The 19059-nt window shown below is 36.0% G+C and overlaps 1 protein-coding gene across 3 annotated transcripts in view; it reads left to right on the top strand.

The window, feature by feature from the left end:
* DYM (dymeclin) overlaps positions 1-19059 on the top strand; it is a 379359-nt gene that overhangs the window by 130820 nt on the left and 229480 nt on the right. For all 3 annotated transcript variants that reach the window (XM_030867896.2, XM_060310367.1, XM_060310368.1), the window contains exons 9-11: positions 530-712; positions 4156-4334; positions 6171-6296. In XM_030867896.2, coding sequence (XP_030723756.2) covers positions 530-712; positions 4156-4334; positions 6171-6296 — 488 coding nt within the window. The remainder of the gene's footprint in view (positions 1-529; positions 713-4155; positions 4335-6170; positions 6297-19059) is intronic.

Raw genomic sequence — 19059 nt, 5'->3', positions numbered from 1 at the left:
ATGGACTTGTTTTACTTTCATAATCAAAAAAGGGAGTGTTATTTCAAACTTTAAAATGTGAGAAAGTATAGAATATTGTACAGAAATAGATTCATCTTACAAGTCCCAGCACATTTCTTTTTTGTAGTTTTCCACCAGAGTTGTATTTTTATTTTTATTTATTTATTTATTTTAACATCTTTATTGGAGTGTAATTGCTTTACAATGGTACATTAGTTTCTGCTTTATAACAAAGTGAATCAGTTATACATATACATATGTTCCCATATCGCCTCCCTCTTGCGTCTCCCTCCCACCCTCCCTATCCCGCCCCTCTAGGTGGTCACAAAGCACCCAGCTGATCTCCCTGTGCTATGCGGCTGCTTCCCACTAGCTAGCTATTTTACATTTGGTCCATGCCACTCTCTCACTTCGTCCCAGATTTCCCTTCCCCCTCCCTGTGTCCTCAAGTCCATTCTCTACATCTGCGTCTTTATTCCTGTCCTGCTCCTAGTCCCAGCACATTTTAATTGTGTGTTTTCTTCTCAAGCTGGACTCTGGACTGTTTTCACACTGGGCGGTGTGGGCAGCAAAGCGGCTGCTGCTCCAGAAGTTTCTTCCCCTCTGGCCAACCAGAGTCTCCTGCTTCTGCTGATTCTGGCCAACCTGACAGATGCTGCAGATGCACCAAACCCCTACAGACAGGCCATCATGTCCTTTAAGAATACACAAGGTTTGTGGTATTTTTTTTTCCTCTGAATAGTCTTTCTAATGAGGAAAGAGGGTATTGTTTACCCCATATTGTGTACTTTCACTTGTGGAGATGACTGTCAAGTTGTATATTTTCATGTTGGTTAAAGATGAGAAAAACTAAATTTTCTGTGTATATTCTCAGGAAGGTCAAGTAAATCTTAGATGAGGGCTGTGGTTCTTTATATCCATTTATATTTACATTTCTTTCAGAGATAACCAAGCCAGCATGTGCTTAATTTAGATCCACCTGTCCTACCTATTAGGGATAGGAATTAACCTGGAAAACTCCAAATGATACATTATTTGAAATTTTTAATTTAAAATCTATATTCCATTTAGGGTTTTATATAACTAAAGATAGGAGCAGAACTCAGCAGACTTTTTCTGCAAAGGGGCAGATGGCTTTTGTGGTCTCTGTCACCACCTCTTAACTGCCATTGTAGCATAAAAGCAGCATAGGTAATACATAAGCAAATGAGCATGACTGGGTTCCAGTAAAACTTTATTTCCAAAACAGGTGGTGGGGTGCCTGTAGGCTGTAATTTGCTAAAACCCTGAAGTAGAGCACGCGCAGATAGTTCCATGTTGAAGCAGTAATCACTCATCAAAAGGTTATACTCTAAAAGCAAGATTAATATGGTAGCTAGATTTTCAAAATACATCCAACACTAATATAATTATGTTGGGTAAGAAGTGCAGTTATTGGCTAGGAAGATTTTTAACACTTCTGGTGCTCTTTGCTTTGTTCCTTTCCAGAGCTGTTCTAGTATACGTTTCTTACAGACAGTGTTTGTTGAGCCTTTGCCATTTCTGGCATTATTATTTGCAGGAGGATATGAGTCTCTAACAATTAGATAGCTAAGAAATGAAAACTCATGTATCTAATAGTATTTTCTATTCTCATTGCTGTACTCTTCTTGGTGACAGTGTGGCTTTAGGGTTAAAAAAGGAAGGTTTGGAGTCAAGCTGACCTGACTTCATGTCACACTCCTGTCACTTCAAAGCTGTGAGGCCTTTCACAGTTTGCTTAATCTCAATAAGCCTCAATGGCCTTTTCTGTAAAATGAAGATAGTATCACCTAATAGGATTTGTATAAGTACCAAACAAGGTAAGGTTTTGAAATGATTAGCTCAGATTTTGCAACATAGCAGGTGTTCAGTATATGGTATCTGCTATTATTACTTTTGCTGCTCTGGCCAAATGATACTGTTTAGGGTTGAACCTTCTTGGGAGAGTCATCTTTTGGGAGACTGTGGTACAGAACAGTGTGATTCAGAACATTGGCTTTAGGGTTAGACTGACCTGGGTTCATATCCCAGATTATATTCTTTATATACTAGTTTCCTTTTCTGTGAAGCAGGGATTATAATCTCTACCTCATAAGGTTCTTAGAAGAATTAAATGAGCATTTATCATAGGACGGACTCACTAAATTATTGCTGCTGTGGTAAGAAACAGTATAATGTGGTGAAAACAACAGGAGCTGATCTGTGTTTACTCAGGGATGATTTTGGAAAAGTTGCTTAATCTCTCTAAGCCTCTATTTCATCCTTTGTAAAACTGGTCAGAGTAATGACATGGTTGTCATATGGGTTAAATAAAGGATAATACACATAAAGCTGTCAGTATAATGGCTGGTTCATAGCGCTTACTAGCTAGTAACGTATAGACACGCAACATATGTATTCCATTTGTAGTCAGGTATAATACAGGTTGATGAACCTGTGTTATTCTGCTTCCATTGTAAAGAGGTGTAGTGTGTCCAGCATCTTCCTCTACCAAGTCTTCTGTAAATCCTGTAATATTTGCATACTCACAATATATTCAACACTTCCTTTTGCCATCCTTTGCAAAAATATAGGTCAGTCTTACAAAACAATTATTTTTGTAAGTGTCAAAAATACAGTGCTAGGATTGAAAAAATAACCTATGTTCTGAATGTGGAAGGAAAAGTGAGGGCACTTTGTAGTAAAGTTGAAGACATTTTTTAGATGCATTCTTCTCACAAATAAAAAGGTTAAAAAGGAAAATCTGAGAGACATAGGACTGTGCTATCATAAAGATTTTGTTGGCACACGTTTCTTTTCCATAAGAGCACAGCTTCTGGAAATGTTAAAGCAGTGGTTTTTTAAAGTTTTGTTTTGTTTTGTTTTGCTAGTCGTTCTGGGTCTTTAAAAAAACAATTCTTTATGCGTACTTGTCAAAACACATTAAAATATCAGCTCTTTGTGCTGTTATGTTCCAGTGTTTTATCTGATGAGACTATAATTTTCTCTAAGTCAGTTGACCTAGCTTTACCTCCTTTTAAACTTCCTAACCTTGCTTGCTTCCGTTTTTAAACAAATCCAGTAAACTGTAGGAAAGGGGCTATGTCAGTTTTGGAATATCAAGAATTTTCCCTATGTGGTTGTAATTTATGCTTTTCATCATTCCAGTAACTCTACTTTAAAAAATTTTTTCTTAGTGGTTGTAGTCAATTAGTTTTAACTTTTCCTTTAAACAAAAATGTTTTATGTTTTCCAAGAGTTGTCTTAGGTTTGATATGTTCTATTATAGAAGCTAATGTTGAACATACTGATTTTGATATCATTTTAAAATTATCTAAATTATATGTTATCCTAGCTATTTTCTTCATAAATGGATTGATGACATTGATGGATACTTCAGCCATGATAATTCATTTGAAAAAAATTAACTTAGCTTCAAGGCAGTTTTTTTTTTCTTTTAAACTCTTATCTTACAAGAGAATTTTCTGTTTGTCTCTAGATATTTTTATTTAGGACTGATGGCTCTTTAGTTTTGGTAACAAAACATTTCAATGTTGTGGTTAAATTGTATATATTAAAGGTTGGTTGTTTTTTTTTTTGCCTACCCCCATAGCTGTATTTATTTAAGCTCATATTTTTATTGACAATTTAATTCAGCTATGTTAATGCAAAAATAGTAGTGGAGTCAAACTGCGTGACTTAGTTTTTTTTTATACTTGGCTTTAAAAAAAAAGTCACTCTGTTACATGGTATTTGCTCATATATTTATAATCATTGGAAAGCTGTGGTTTAGATAGTACAGAGAAATTGTCTGAGTTTAGGTTGGGTTGGGTTTTTGTGTTTTGTGTGTGTGTGGTTGTTTTTTTGTTTGTTTTTGTTTCTTTTGTTTTTGGTGAGAACATTTCAGTTCTACTCTCTTAGCAGATTTCAAATGTACAGTACTGTGTTATCAACTGTAGTCATGTTTTAGTGTAGTTGTTTTTTAGGTAGAATTTAGAATACAAATTGAAATTTTGAGCCTGAAATGTAGCAACTTACACAAAATTAATGGGAACTGAATTGTATACATTAACAGTACTTTTATTATTTAATATCAGGCACAGTCTAGAAAATAGATGTAATATTTTAAAAAATTTTGTGTTTTCCATATTCCAGATAGCAGTCCTTTCCCCTCGTCAATTCCACATGCTTTCCAGATTAACTTTAACAGTTTGTATATGGCCCTATGTGAACAGCAGACATCTGATCAAGCAACTCTCCTTTTGTATACATTGCTCCATCAGAATAGTAATATTAGAACATACATGTTGGCTCGCACAGATATGGAAAATCTTGTAAGTATCATATTAAACATGGTTTTATATTTTATAATATTTTGAAGAGTAATTTCTTTTCCCAAGAGGATATGTATATTTGCCTGGTTGCAAAGGTGATAGTCAAGAGGTTGATAGGGAGATGCCACCAGGCAAAGGCAGAGGTATGAGTTTTACAGTGTAGGAGACAGTGTACGTAGAGATGGTGTCACAGTGCAGAGCAGGAGAGCACACAGCACAGCAAACTTCCCTGTCCTTTAGGTCCTTAACAGCCACCCACTGCCCATGATTCAGCCTGGATGAAGTCCTCCAAGAAGCACTGGCTGCCATTGTCAAGAAGATTTTTATACCCTTTTGGTTCCTTTCCGCTACTAAGTGCCTGCTCACTAAATTCAAGTAGCTGGTCACAGTTGTCGCATATTCCTGATGAGTATGGCTAAAAGGAAGGGTGATTTTTCAACTGAGTTTCCCAAGTGTCCTATCCCTTCAACAGGCTTTGACACTAAGGCTGTCTGAACTCAGTTCCTGGAGTGTTATAGTTATTTTAAGGTACCGTTGCCAGATATCATATAAATGTACATTACCCTTTACTATGTGAGTGAAATTGGTTCCAACTCCTATGGGCAATTATTGATTTCCATTATAACTAATGTGTAAACAAAAATGTTTCTATGAAAAGTAAGCTGCCTCACTAAGGTGTTGATGTCATGTTTGAAATACATAATTATAGATAACGTTGGACTGTTCATGCATTAATAAAATTGTGAGCATCTCTGAAATAGCTGGCAGCTTGCTGGTGGCAACAGGAATGTCCCCCCCTGCACCAAGTTTTATAGTGATAGCAGGATTCGCCAGGGATTTGGTGGCCACTTTTTTTCAGCATTAAACATGAAAATAATGAGTAAACATGGAATATTAGAATTTATTTGAAGAGCATATTCTGTGTCAGAGTGACACTAAGGGCAAAAAAATGTGATGAACGAACCCATCTGCGCACCAGCTACATGTGGAAAACATTGGCTTAAATAGCAAAATTGGGTGTGACAGTGTACTGCTCATGTGAGTAAAAACTTGTAAAGAAAAGGCTTATTTACTAATGGGTGAGTGAATATAAGCAGAGACAATTCTGAACATGATGTAGCCTGAGGAAAATGATGGGAATAAGCAGAAAGCCCATGACATCATTGGCTCTAGAAAGTTCCATGGTAAGGATGTTGGTACAAAAGATCATGCAGGGAACAGTTGTCTGTATATGATGGCAACACCAGTGAAAAGTTAAAAGGTTTTGTTTGGGGATTTTTTGGGGGGCTGGGATGGGGTGAGGTGGGGCTTGTATATTAGTTTTTGTTTTTAATGTCTTGCATAGATTACTTTTATAATGTTTTAACTGATGTCCTTCCCTTTCCTTTTTCTTCTATAATTTGTTGAGTCTGTGATTAGAAAATATGTTACTGGTAGGAAATTCACTATGCTGATCTGATTTTGTTGTTAACAGTTCCTTTATCCTACAATCTTTGCTGTTAAGAAGGTAATGCTTGATATATTGCATTGTTTGTAAGAATACCTTATTGTGTAAGTTCCTGCTAGGCTGGAGGCCAAATCGCCTCTATTGAGTGTCAGGTGTTGACCATGAGCCTAAATGGTCTCTGTAAACCCAACCTTTACATGGCGGCAGACCTTTGCAGAAGAGGATGCTTTTCTCTGGTGGTCCTTTAGTTATACAAATGGAAAGTACTTTCAGTCACAGGCTGGTTTATGAAATTAAAGCAAAGGGTACATGATAAAAGTATAGAGGTTTAAAACATTGGTTTTATAATAAAGTAATGGTAATAGTAAATTAAAATTTTTATTCACTAGGTTTTACCAATTCTCGAGATTCTGTATCATGTGGAAGAAAGAAATTCACACCATGTCTATATGGCCCTTATAGTATTGTTGATCCTTACAGAAGATGATGGCTTCAATAGATCCATTCATGAAGTGGTAAGTTACCTTCACTTCAATCGGAGTTACAGAACAGATATGTCACTCCGTAAAATTTACTACCCTTAGTACCCTACTTCCATCTTTTCCTTCTGGTAGATATTTCTGCAAGTCCCTGACTTAGAAATGGTGTGCCTTTCTTTAGATTTATGAAGTGATGCTTTTTTTTTTTTGAATGACCATTAGCTACTATTAAAAACTCTGTCAAAATAGTTTCTTTAGTAATTGATAGGAATGTTTTTGCTGCAGTGAGATCATTTTTCCTCTCCATTTCCACTTTTTAGTTGTGGCAGAAATTATCAAACAGGTTTGCTCCTTTTATATAGAATGAGTGAAAGAATAGGAAAGAAGAAGAGGACTGAAAATTGTTTTGTAAAACAATGTAAAATAGTGTAGTATAATTTAACTCTTTACATTTTAGTCCTGTTTGTGAGTTCCATTCCCAAACTGATTTTTATCTTCCTCTTTGGTATTTTCTTTGTGTCAAAGGAATACATGTACATAGTTTTAAAACTTACACAGAAGTACTAGGTTTTAATGCAAACTAGCAGACCCCATGTCTACCCCATACCTGATTACCACTCTCCAAAGACAAATGCTGTCAGCTCTTTCCATGTTTCTAAATAACATGCTTATATTGTTATTTCTTGATTTTTCAGATTTAGAGATTAACTGCTCTCCCTCCTGCACATCTTGAGTGTTCCCTCTGGGTTCCTAGAGCCCTTTCCAGCACAGAGACTTTTTCCTTCTTCCATCTTATTATCATTTTTGGTTAACTCAGCTTTTACATTATTATGATTTTGTTAACTATTATTCTACCCTCAGATGGAGTGTATGATAATTGTATTTCCTTTCTTGTACATGTTTTAATTTTTCTGTAGCACATCATTGCCCTGTTTTATATTCATTTACTAATCACTAATGCAACTCCCAACTTTAGCAGAACCGAGAACCCCCTCTAAAGCTATTAAAACATACTGCATATTTTCTCCGTTTCATTTTCATCTTTGGCTCCTGTCTTAGTCCTCGTTGGAGGCCTTCCTGAAATGTGTGGTGATTCTTGCTTATCTGTTTCTATCGAGGAGCATGCACTAAAATGTTGATTGCAAGTTCTGTGTGTGGGCAAGACTTCTTCAGCGTAGTGAGCTCTACATATTCTGTTTCTCTGGGTGTCCTACTCACTGTAGGCCTTTTCTTTTGGGGTAATTGATCAATTTCTGAGAAGGGATTCTTCCAGTCTAGTGTGGGAGTCGATTGGGAGAATGGGGTTATAGGGGTCTCACTCTTCTTTGGGTACAGACACCTTCTTCTTCAGTAGAGCTTTCATGTCATCTTTACTCTTCTCTACTGTTCCTGTTGAAACTATTTTTGCCTCTTACGTAGCGTGACCATCATTTCAACTAAGGTTTAAGGGATCTTGACACTGTAGAAAGAGGATAAAACATACACATTTTTTTGATTCTTTTATTTAGTAAAGTACCATGAGAGAAAATATTTGCACTTAGTTTTTTTTTTTAAACTAGCGTTTATCTTTCTTTTGATAAGAAGTTGAAAAACCAGATGATTTTTAAAGAACATTTTAAAATTGAAGTATAAAACAGAAAGTACACAAATTTTAAAGATACAACTTACGAGTTTCTATGTATATATATATACCTGTATTATTACCACCCAGATCAAGTTATTGAACATTTCTAGCATAGTAGAAGACTCCCTTTTGCCCTATTCTGGTCAATATCCCACACCAAACTACATTCTGAATTCCCTCCTAATAGATTAGTTTTTGCTTCTCCTTGAATTATAGTTGTCACTGGGGGAAAATGGGTAAAGGATACATGGGATATCTCTGCATTTTTCTTAAAACTACAATTATTTCACAATAAAAAAGTATAATTTAAAACATTGGGGAGAAATTTGGAAAAATACTTTTCAAAAGAAGATATGTAAGCACATGCAAAGTACACGAAAAATGCTTTTACTATTACTGGGCATTAGGAAATGAAATTAGGGTGTTCTCTTTTATTTTGGCTTCTTTCACTGAAGATAGTGTTGCTGAAATTCACCCATGTTACTGTATCATTAGTTTGTTCTTTATTATTGCTGTGTACTATTCCATTGTATGAATATGCCACAGTATATATATTCATGCCTTTCTTGGTGGATATTGGGCTTCTTTTCCCCACTTTGGGGCTATTTTTGCTAAAGCAGCTGTACACATTTTTGAACATGTATTTTGGTGGACATGTGCACTCATCCTTTTGGGCATATACCTAGGAGTAGAATTGCTGGATCATAAGACAGGTGTGTGTTTAGTTTTAAGGGATACAGGTAAAATTGAAGCTGTGTATACCCCACAAGTCAGCATTTCACTCCAAGGTTATCTAGGAAGACTCTTGCACATTTGCAGAGGACATGCTTATTAGTGGTCATCTAAAGCACTGTTTATAATATTGAAAATGTGTGGAACATGCAAAGTAAAACAGTCAGGGTACTGGCTATGTCAGAGCAAGAAAGGGGAATGAAAATGGGGAAGGGTGCACAGTGGGGCTTCCCCTAGGTCTGTAATATTCTTTTCACTTCAACAGCAGCAAAAACAAAAGTAAAAGAAGTAACCACACAAAACTTTGAACCATATCTGACCAAAATATTAAGATTTGACATAATTTAACAGTGGATATACTTTTTATTATATTATTTTGTGTACTTTTTTGTATCTTCATTACATTTGGTAATTAAAACAATTTTAAGTTAGCACAGGATTTTGCATTAAAATTAAATTTTACTGACTGCCAAAACAGGGATGGTAAGATAGGGAAGGCATTAGATTCAGTCAACATTCAAGTCCATTCCATAAGGATCTCAGGATATTCTAGATGATATTCAGGTGTTTAAACAAATTGTTCTTTTTCTCTAGAGTCTAACTTTCTTGTTGATCTGTTTACTTTTATCCTCTTCCTTTTTATGTGTAATAGTAAAAACGAGTAAGTCAAGTGTTTTTACAAAGTTCTCTACATGGAATCATCCACTGTGGACCTAGCTGTCTGTGAAATATATTCTGGTATCTTATTCTGGTTAGAATTATCGTTTCTTAATACCCAGTGTTACTGAGCATTTTTCATGTACTTTTCATGTGCTTATATATTTGCTTTTGTGAAGTATTTTCCAAGTTTTTCCCCATTGTTTTAAATTATACTTCTTATTTTGAAATTGTAGTTGTAAGAAAAATTCAGAGAGATCCCATGTACCTTTTACCTTTTTTCACTCAGTGACAGCTATAATTGCAAAACAGTAGTATAGTACCACAACCAAGACATGGACTTTGAAATAGTCATGATTCAGAGCAGTTCCATCACCACGGGGATGTCCCTCACGTTGCCTTGTTTGCCATACCTCCTTTTTTTCATTTATTTATTTATTTATCTATCTATTTATGGCTGTGTTGGGTCCTCGTTTCTGTGCGAGGGCTTTCTCCAGCTGTAGCAAGCGGGGGCCACTCTTCATCACGGTGCGCAGGCCTCTCACTATCGCGGCCTCTCTTGCTGCGGAGTACAGGCTCCAGACGCGCAGGCTCAGTAATTGTGGCTCACGGGCCCAGCCGCTCTGCGGCATGTGGGATCCTCCCAGACCAGGGCTCGAACCCGTGTCCCCTGCATTGGCAGGCAGACTCTCAACCACTGCACCACCAGGGAAGCCCCCCATACCTCCTTTTTTAAAAATTGTATTTTTGTCTTACTATTGACTTGTAAGGCTTCTCTATATATTCTGAATCACGTGGATTTTTTTCCAGTCTGTAAATATAGTGAATTATATACTGATTAATTTTTGAATATTAAATCAACCTTGCATTCATGGGATAAACTGTGCTTGGCCATGATGTAGTATCCTTTTATATATATTTTCATATACAATTTGGTTAAGTTTTGAGCTTTGGTACTTTGTGTATTTCAAGGTATTTGTACACTTGAAGGTATTGCATTCATTGTCATTAGTTGTTCATAATACATTCTTATTACCTTTTTTTTAAACTTATTACCTTTTAATATCTGTAATGGCCATAGAGATGTTAACCTCTCTCAATCTTGGTATTGGAATGTGTGTCTTTTCTCTCTTATTCTTCATCTATCTGGCTAGAGGTTTTTCTTCTCTTCTCTTCTCTTCTCTTCTCTTCTCTTCTCTCTCCTCTTCTCATCTCCTTTCTTTTTTCCCTCTCCTTCTCCCTCCCTCCCATTCTCCCTTTCTTCCTTCCCTCCGTTAAAATCTTTTCAAAGGACCAACTTTTGATTCCATTGAATTTTCTCAGTTTTTAAAAATGTCATTAATGTCTGCTCTTTATTTCCTTTCTTCTGCTTGCTTAAGCTTTACTTGTTCTTTATTTTTTTCAATTCTTTAGGTAGAAGCTTAGATCTTTGATTTTATATCTTTCTGCTTTTCTATTACAAGCAAAATATATGAAACTAGTAAGATTGATAAATCCCTAGAAAGATGATCAAGAAAAAAAACTACAAACATTTATTATTGAGAGTGCAAGTGCATAAGAGGAGATCAGGAAAGGTTCCACAGATATTTAAAAATCCTCAGAGGATACTATTTTTTTTTTTTTTTTTTTTGCGGTACGCGGGCCTCTCACTGCTGTGGCCTCTCCCACTGCGGAGCACAGGCTCCGGACGCGCAGATTCAGCGGCCATGGCTCACGGGCCCAGCCGCTCCGCGGCACGTGGGATCCTCCCGGACAGGGACATGAACCCGTGTCCCCTGCATCGGCAGGCGGATTCTCAACCACTGCGCCACTAGGGAAGCCCAGAGGATACTATTGATACAAGTAATTTTATACCATAAAATTTAAATGTTACATGAAATGGACACATCCCCTCCCCCTCTAGAAAAAACTTAAGCAAAGCTCACAGAAGGAACAGAAAATCAAAATAATTGTTTATATTAAAGAAATTGGCTTTGTAATGTAAAATCATCCTAAATAGAAAATTGTAGGCACAGATGATTTTTTACCTATGAATTCTTTTGAAAATTGAAGGAAGAAACAACACCAGTCTTATAGAAGCTCATCTACTTGGTAGAAAAAAGGGAACTCTTTCCAACTCATTTTAGGAGGCCAACATAATCTTGATACCAAATTTAACAAAATTTAAGGAAAATTGCAGGCACGTGTCATTTATGCAAATAGACAGGAAAGAAGAAACAAAATATAAACAAACTGAACCAGCAATATGTGAAATGATAACATGTCATAATCAAGGTGGATTTATTCAGGAATGAAAGGTTGGCTTAACATTTGGAAAACAATGAATGTAATTCATCATTTTAACAGAATAAAGGAGAACTGTCAAATGATAAATCTAAATAGATACCAAGAAAGTATTGTGTAAAATTCAGTCTCTTTATTCTTTAAAAACAAATAAGCAGGGGCTTCCCTGGTGGCGCAGTGGTTGAGAGGCCTCCTGCCGATACAGGGGACACAGGTTCATGCCCCGGTCTGGGAAGATCCCACATGCCGCGGAGCGGCTGGGCCCGTGAGCCATGGCCACTGAGCCTGCGCATCTAGAGCCTGTGCTCCGCAATGGGAGAGGCCACAACAGTGAGAGGCCCACGTACCGCAAAAAAACACACAAAAAAACAAAGAAAACAAATAAGCAAACAAACAAAAAACAAAACTTAATGAATCAGGAGGAAAATTCTTAATCTGATGAAGGGTATCTACCAAAACAACTGTGTTAAGCATCATATCTAATGATAAAATGTTAAAAGTCTTCATTCTGAGATCATGAACAAGTCAAGGATATCTGCTAACAATACTCTATTGAACATGTGATTGGAGGTGTATTCAGTGTATTATGGAAAGAAAAATAACTAAAATATGTAATACTAGAAAGCAAATAAAACTTTTTTCAGATGATATGATTGTATAGATAGAAAATTCAAAGAAATCTATATATAAAATGTTAGAGTTAGTAAGTGAGTTTAGTAAAATTGGTGGATATAAGATCAATCTTAAAAAAATTGTATTTCTCATACCAGCAATAAGTAGAATATGGATTTTTTAAAAGATACCTTTTACAATAGCATGATAGTAAGATATCAAACAATACAATACCTTTTACAATAGCATGATAGTAAGATATCAAACACCTTAGAAGAAATGTGGTGAAAGATGTGTATGATCTCTACTTAGAAAATTCTAAAACATTGAGAAAGATTAAAGAAAACTGAAATAAATGTAGACTTTTATGTTAATGCGTTAGAAATACTACTATTGCAAGGATATCTTTACCCCATATTGATATATATATTTAATGAAATTCCCCCCTTCGAAGTATTTTTCTTTTGAATGTGAGAGTGTAAATGTATGTGTAAATTCTACAATTTACTTAGAAGTGAAAAGGGCCAAGAATAGCTGAAGTGCCCTTGTAGAAGAGGAACAAAGTAGGAGGACTTGATCTACTGGATATGAGAACTCTATATGTGAACACAGCTTGTTTCAAAGGTTGCCACAGAGAAAGGTCTTTTCATTAAATGGTTAGTTATCCATATGGGGAAAAAATGAACCTGATCCCCTACTCACTCCATACACAAAAACCAATTTCTGATGAATTCTAGATGTTAATATAAGGAACAAAACAGTAAAGCTTCTGGAAGATAATGGAGGAGAATATCTTCATGATTTGGGGACAAGGAAAGATTCTCAAACAGGCCTCTGCAAGCATTAGCAATAAAAGAAAAGATTAATAAACCAAACTAGATTAAAATTTAAAATTTATTTATCAAAAAATACTAGTAAGAGAATGAAAAATCAAGCCAGATAGTGGAAGAAGATATTGCTATATATATATTACTCACAAATGGCTTATATTTAACATATATAATGAACGCCTACAAACCAGTAAGAAAAAGACACAGTAATAAAATGAACAGCAGGCTTGAAGAAGCACTTCAAAAAGGACAGTATCTAAATGGTCAATAAACATATTAAAAAGTGTTTTAAAAACTTCATTTGTAATTAGGGAATTGCAAATTAAAGCCACAATGAGGTACCAGTATACACCTACCAGAACGACTAAAATTAAAAAGGATGATGATACCTAATATTGGGTAGGATGAGGAGCTGCTGGTGGGGTTTTAAATTGTTACAACTCCTTTGGTAAACTCATTGTCATTTTCTACCTAATTTGAACATGTTGAACAAACATCCAGCAATTCTACTAGGTATATATGCAAAGAAATGTATGTACATGTGTACCAAGAGACATGCAGAAGATTATATGTTACAGCAAAGTGTCATGATTATGCTGATGAGTCTTAAGATACTAGTTTCATTAAGAAATATAGAAAAATCCCATAGCGCATAAAGCTTTTGAGCACTTGGGTACCATGCAAGTGTAATTGCTGATCATATGTAATTAAAGTAGAATAACTATCCTTCAAACCAGGTTGAACATGAAAAATAAAGTAAAATAATAAACAAGCTGAGAAATTTGAAATTTCTTATGTACTAATACAATCGAAAGTATCTTTCATGTTGAATATATGTGTTCAACTTGTTCTAAATTGGTAAATTTTCATATTAAACCCAAATACTGTAATGTGCAAAATTACTACCTGCTTCACTTTCTATTTCTAATAAGAAAAAAAAAATCACTTCTTGCATATCACTATTCTACTGATCTACTACATTGCTGTGGTATTCATATCAAATTTTCAGTTGACAGATAGTGAATTATTGTAATTCATTCTTACCTGTCATCATCACCATCAGCACCAATAGACTATTGAAGGAATTCAGCAAAGTATGGCCAGCAGGCCAGCTGCTTGTTTTTTGTAAATAAAACTTTATTGTAGAACAACCACAAATATTTGTTAATGTAGTCTCCACAGCTGCTCTCAAGTGACAACAGTAGAGTCGAGTCATGGGTGACAGAGACTATATGGCCTGCAAACCTAAAATATTTAGTATATTTAGTCTTTTAAGAAAGAAACTGCCAACTCTAAAGAGGATAGAAAAGACAAGTGCAAAAAGTAACTGTTATCATTAATCTGACAGAGGAGGAGGAAGGAATTTAGAAATTTAAAGGAAGCTTCCCCAGATGCATCCAAAGCTGAGGGCCAGATATCTGAGGAAGAGGACCTGGTTGTCCCAGGAATATGCAGTTTGCCAGTAGTGAAGAAACATGTCAGAGGATGTGGGCCAAAGTGGAACTGTGAAGGTCACTTAGGTAAATGTTACAAGGTCCCCCATGCTGATCTGTCGTTGGCTACTGCACGGAAAACACTACATTGAAGAAGGGAAGAGAGAGCTCTCTTGCTCTGATGTTGAGGTGTCCTTCCAAATGTCCTCTGTTGATGAAACTTAACATCAAGACAGCCAACAAAGGAGAAATGTCTACAGTGTTCAGCTTTGGTATCACAAAGCAGGGCAAAGAAGAGTGGATTTCGAATTGAGAAGCAATACTGACACAAATGTAGTCACAAAGCTGATAAATCTAATATGGTAAAATGGAATGAAGCAAGATAGGAAAAAGAGTATGTCTGTCAATACCAAGTATTGCAGGAATGCAAGGGTGGTTTCATATTAGAAAATATCTTAATGTAATTTATTAATTTAAGAGTAAAAAAGACATATAATCACCTCAACGGTTGCAGGAAAAGCATTTGATAAAAGTCAGTACTTACTTATGATTTTAAAAAACCTTAACAAAATAAGGGTAGAAAGGAAATTCCTTGTCTCAACAGAAGGTATCTACCAAAACCTATAGTTAAGTATTATATTTGATTGGGGAATTTTAAAAGTCTTCCCTTGAAAGTCAGAACAAAGTGTGTATGCCCTTTATTACCACTTCTCAATGTTGTATCAGAATTCTAAGCAGGTCATTAAGACTAGAACAACTATAAATGATTTTAAAATTAAAAAGAAAGGAAATCTAAATGTCAGTATTTGCAGATGTTAGGACTGACTACATAGAAAATTCAAGACTCTAATATTAGAACCGTTAGGAAAGTGGAACAAATTTTCTGGGTCAGAAATCAGTATACAAAATAAATACTATATCTGCATACTAATAACAAAGGACTTCAAAATGTGATATAGGGATACTACTTACAATGGCAGTAAAACTACAGTGAAACCCAGGAATTAATCTAAAAGAAGTACAATATTTTAATGGCATAAATTACCTAAATGAAAGATATTAAATATAGCTTAATAAATGGAGAAAGATACCATGTTCACAGATGGGAAGACTCAATGTCATCAAGTTGTTAATTTTGCCTCCAAATCAATTGCTATGTTCATCTGATCAGAATCTCAGCAGTTTTTTGTGAGACTTGAGAAGCTGATCCCAGAAATCGAAGGGAAAAGCAAAAAGCCTAGAAAGTTTTTGAAGCAGTTCATTGTGGAGTTACTCACCCTACCAGATCGACTAGTTATAAAACTTTAGTACTTAAGATTGTGTTTTATTAACAAGGGAATAGAAAACAAATAAATGGAAAAGAACTTAGACAGTCCAGAAACTACACACTCAAACATGAACTGTGACAGAAGTAATAAATAAATCGTGCTGAGAGTGAGAACATGGCTCATCCAAATGGAAAAAGTAAAATTAGATTATCTTGCTCCACATACAAAGAAGAATTCCACTTGGATTAATAAGACCTAGATGTGAAAAGCTCCATTTTAAAATCTTCAAAGAGAAATTAAAGGGTAATATTACTATGAACTTGAGAAAGGAATTTCTTAAGCATAAAATGTATAAACCATGAATGAAAAGATTAATAAGTTTGACTACATTAAAATGAATGAATTTCATGAAAATGAAAATTTTCACTGTTACAGCAAGTGAAAACAAGACGCAGACAGGAAGACAGGGTTAGCATTTTAATTTATTTTTAAAATAAATTTATTATTTATTTATTTATTTTTGTCTGCGTTGGGTCTTCGTTGCTGTGCGCAGGCTTTCTCTAGTTGCAGTGAGTGGGGGCTTCTCATTGCAGTGGCTTCTCTTGTTGCGGAGCACAGGCTCTAGGCGCGCAGACTTCAGTAGTTGTGGCATGCGGGCTCTAGAGCGCAGGCTCAGTAGTTGTGGCACACGGGCTTAGTTGCTGCGCGGCATGTGGAATCTTCCCGGACCAGGGCTCGAACCCATGTCCAGTGCATTGGCGGGCGGATTCTTAACCACTGCGCCACCAGGGAAGTCCCAGCATTTTTAATTTATAAAGAATCCTTATAATCAGTCACAAAAGCAAAGTATTGCTAGAATAATGGGCAAAGTAATAGAAGAACAATAAAAAACCTGAATGACTGGTAAGCATTATTATTATTATTATTATTATTTTTAAACAAGTTTTTTGTTTCGTTTTGGCTGTGCTGTGAGGCTTGTGGGATCCTAGTTCACTGACCAGGGATTGACCCCGGGCCCTCACCCCAGGCGACTGGCAGTGAAAGCGTGGAGTCCTAACCGCTGGACTGCTGGGGAATTTCCTCCACTAAGCATTTTTAAAGGTTTAATTTGAGCATTTTTAATGCTCAACCTGATGATTTTTCGGGATCGTGCTAATTAAGATAACTGAAATATTCTGTACTCATCAGATTGGCAAAAATTATGAGATCTCATATATCAGGTGAGAATACAGAAAAAGAGAACTCTCATATACTGGTGGTGACAGTATAAACTGGTAGAACCACTTTTGTGAGGAATTTGGCCTTTCACATTCCTCAAATTACCTGCAGAAGTAAATACTCTACCTCTGAGCAATTCCATTTCCTGGTTTGAGTCCTAGGAAAAACTTTTCCATAGATTCACAAGAGCACGTTTGAAGCAGTGTTCATTGTAGGATTGTTTGTAGTGTTCAAAACTTGCAAACACCTGATAACATAAATGAAATACTGCAGAGGAGCTACAGTGAATGAAACAGAGCTGTATGTATTGACAATAATAAATTCAAAAATATTCATGGTAATGAAGTACCAAATTTAGGAGAGTGTTGTCAGAGGTTAGAGGGTCAGGGAGGAGTAGCTGGGGGGCTTTAGGTGCTTCAAAGGCAAAAATATTAACATTTGCTAAAACTGGATGATGGATACAGTGGTGTTCTCTATACCAGGCCATTCAGTTGAACTTTCTGTGTTGATAGAAATCTGCTGCAACTGCACTGTCTGATAATGGCAGCACTTGAAATCTGACCAGTGTGACTGAGGGATTGAATTTTTAATTTTATTAAATTTGAATTTAAATCCCCACTTGTGGCTGGTGCTACTGTGTTGCTCTGTGGTTTTTAGTTAATACTGATCAAAACATACATTTTTTTTTTAACGTCTTTACTGGAGTATAATTGCTTTACAATAGTGTCTTAGTTTCTGCTGTATAACAAGGTGAGTCAGCTATACGTATACATATATCCCTATATCCCCTCCATCTAGTGTCTCTCCCCCACCATCCCATCCCTGTCTCACCCCTCTAGGTGGTCACAAAGCACCAAGCTGATCTCCCTGTGCTATGTGGCTGCTTCCCACTAGCTATCTATTTTACATTTGGTAGTGTATGTATGTCCATGCCATTTTCTCACTTCGTCCCAGCTTACCCTTCCCCTTCCCCGTGTCCTCAAGTCCATTCTCTATGTCTGTGTCTTTATTCCTGTCCTGCCCCTAGGTTCTTCAGAACCTTTTTTTTTTTCTTTTTCTTTTTAGATTCCATATATACGTGTTAGCATAGGGCATTTGTTTTTCTCTTTCTGACTTACTCCACTCTGTATGATAGACTCTAGGTCCATCCACCTCACTACAAATAACTCAATTTTGTTTCTTTTTATGGCAGAGTAATATTCCAATGTGTATATGTGCCAGATCTTCTTTATCCATTCATCTGTCAGTGGACACTTAGGTGGCTTCCAAGACCTGGCTATTGTAAATAGTGCTGCAATGAACATTGTGATCCATGACTCTCTTTGAATTATGGTTTCCTCAGGGTATATGCCCAGTAGTGGGATTGCTGGGTCATATGGTAGTTCTATTTTTAGTTTTTTTAAGGAACTTCCATGCTGTTCTCCATAGTGGCTGTATCAATTTACATTCCCATCAACAGTACAAAAGAGTTCCCTTTTCTCAACACCCTCTCCAGCATTTATTGTTTGTAGATTTTTTGATGATGGCCATTCTGACTGGTGTGAGGTGATACCTCATTGTAGTTTTGATTTGCATTTCTCTAATGATTAATGATGTTGAGCATCCTTTCATGTGTTTGTTGGCAATCTGTATATTTTATCTGGATAAATGTCTGTTTAGGTCTTCTGCCCATTTTTGGATTGGGTTGTTTGTTTTTTTGATATTGAGCTACATGAGCTGCTTGTAAATTTTGGAGATTAATCCTTTGTCAGTTGCTTCATTTGCAAATATTTTCTCCCATTCTGAGGGTCGTCTTTTGGTCTTGTTTATGGTTTCCTTTGCTGTGCAAAAGCTTTTAAGTTTCATTAGGTCCCATTTGTTTATTTTTGTTTTTATTTCCATTTCTCTAGGAAGTGGGTCAAAAAGGGTCTTGCTGTGATTTATGTTGTAGAGTGTCCTGCCTATGTTTTCCTCTAAGAGTTTGATAGTTTCTGGCCTTACATTTAGGTCTTTAATCCATTTTAAGGTTATTTTTGTGTATGGTGTTAGGGCGTGTTCTAATTTCATTCTTTTACATGTAGCTGTCCAGTTTTCCCAGCACCACTTATTGAAGAGGCTGTCTTTTCTCCATTGTATATTCTTGCCTCCTTTATCAAGGATAAG

The sequence above is a fragment of the Globicephala melas genome, chromosome 13, assembly GCF_963455315.2.
Source record: "Globicephala melas chromosome 13, mGloMel1.2, whole genome shotgun sequence".
In the NCBI taxonomy this organism is placed as follows: Eukaryota; Metazoa; Chordata; class Mammalia; order Artiodactyla; family Delphinidae; genus Globicephala; species Globicephala melas.
The sequence above is the reverse complement of the archived record's forward strand: the minus strand, read 5'-3'. Positions and strand labels throughout refer to the sequence as shown.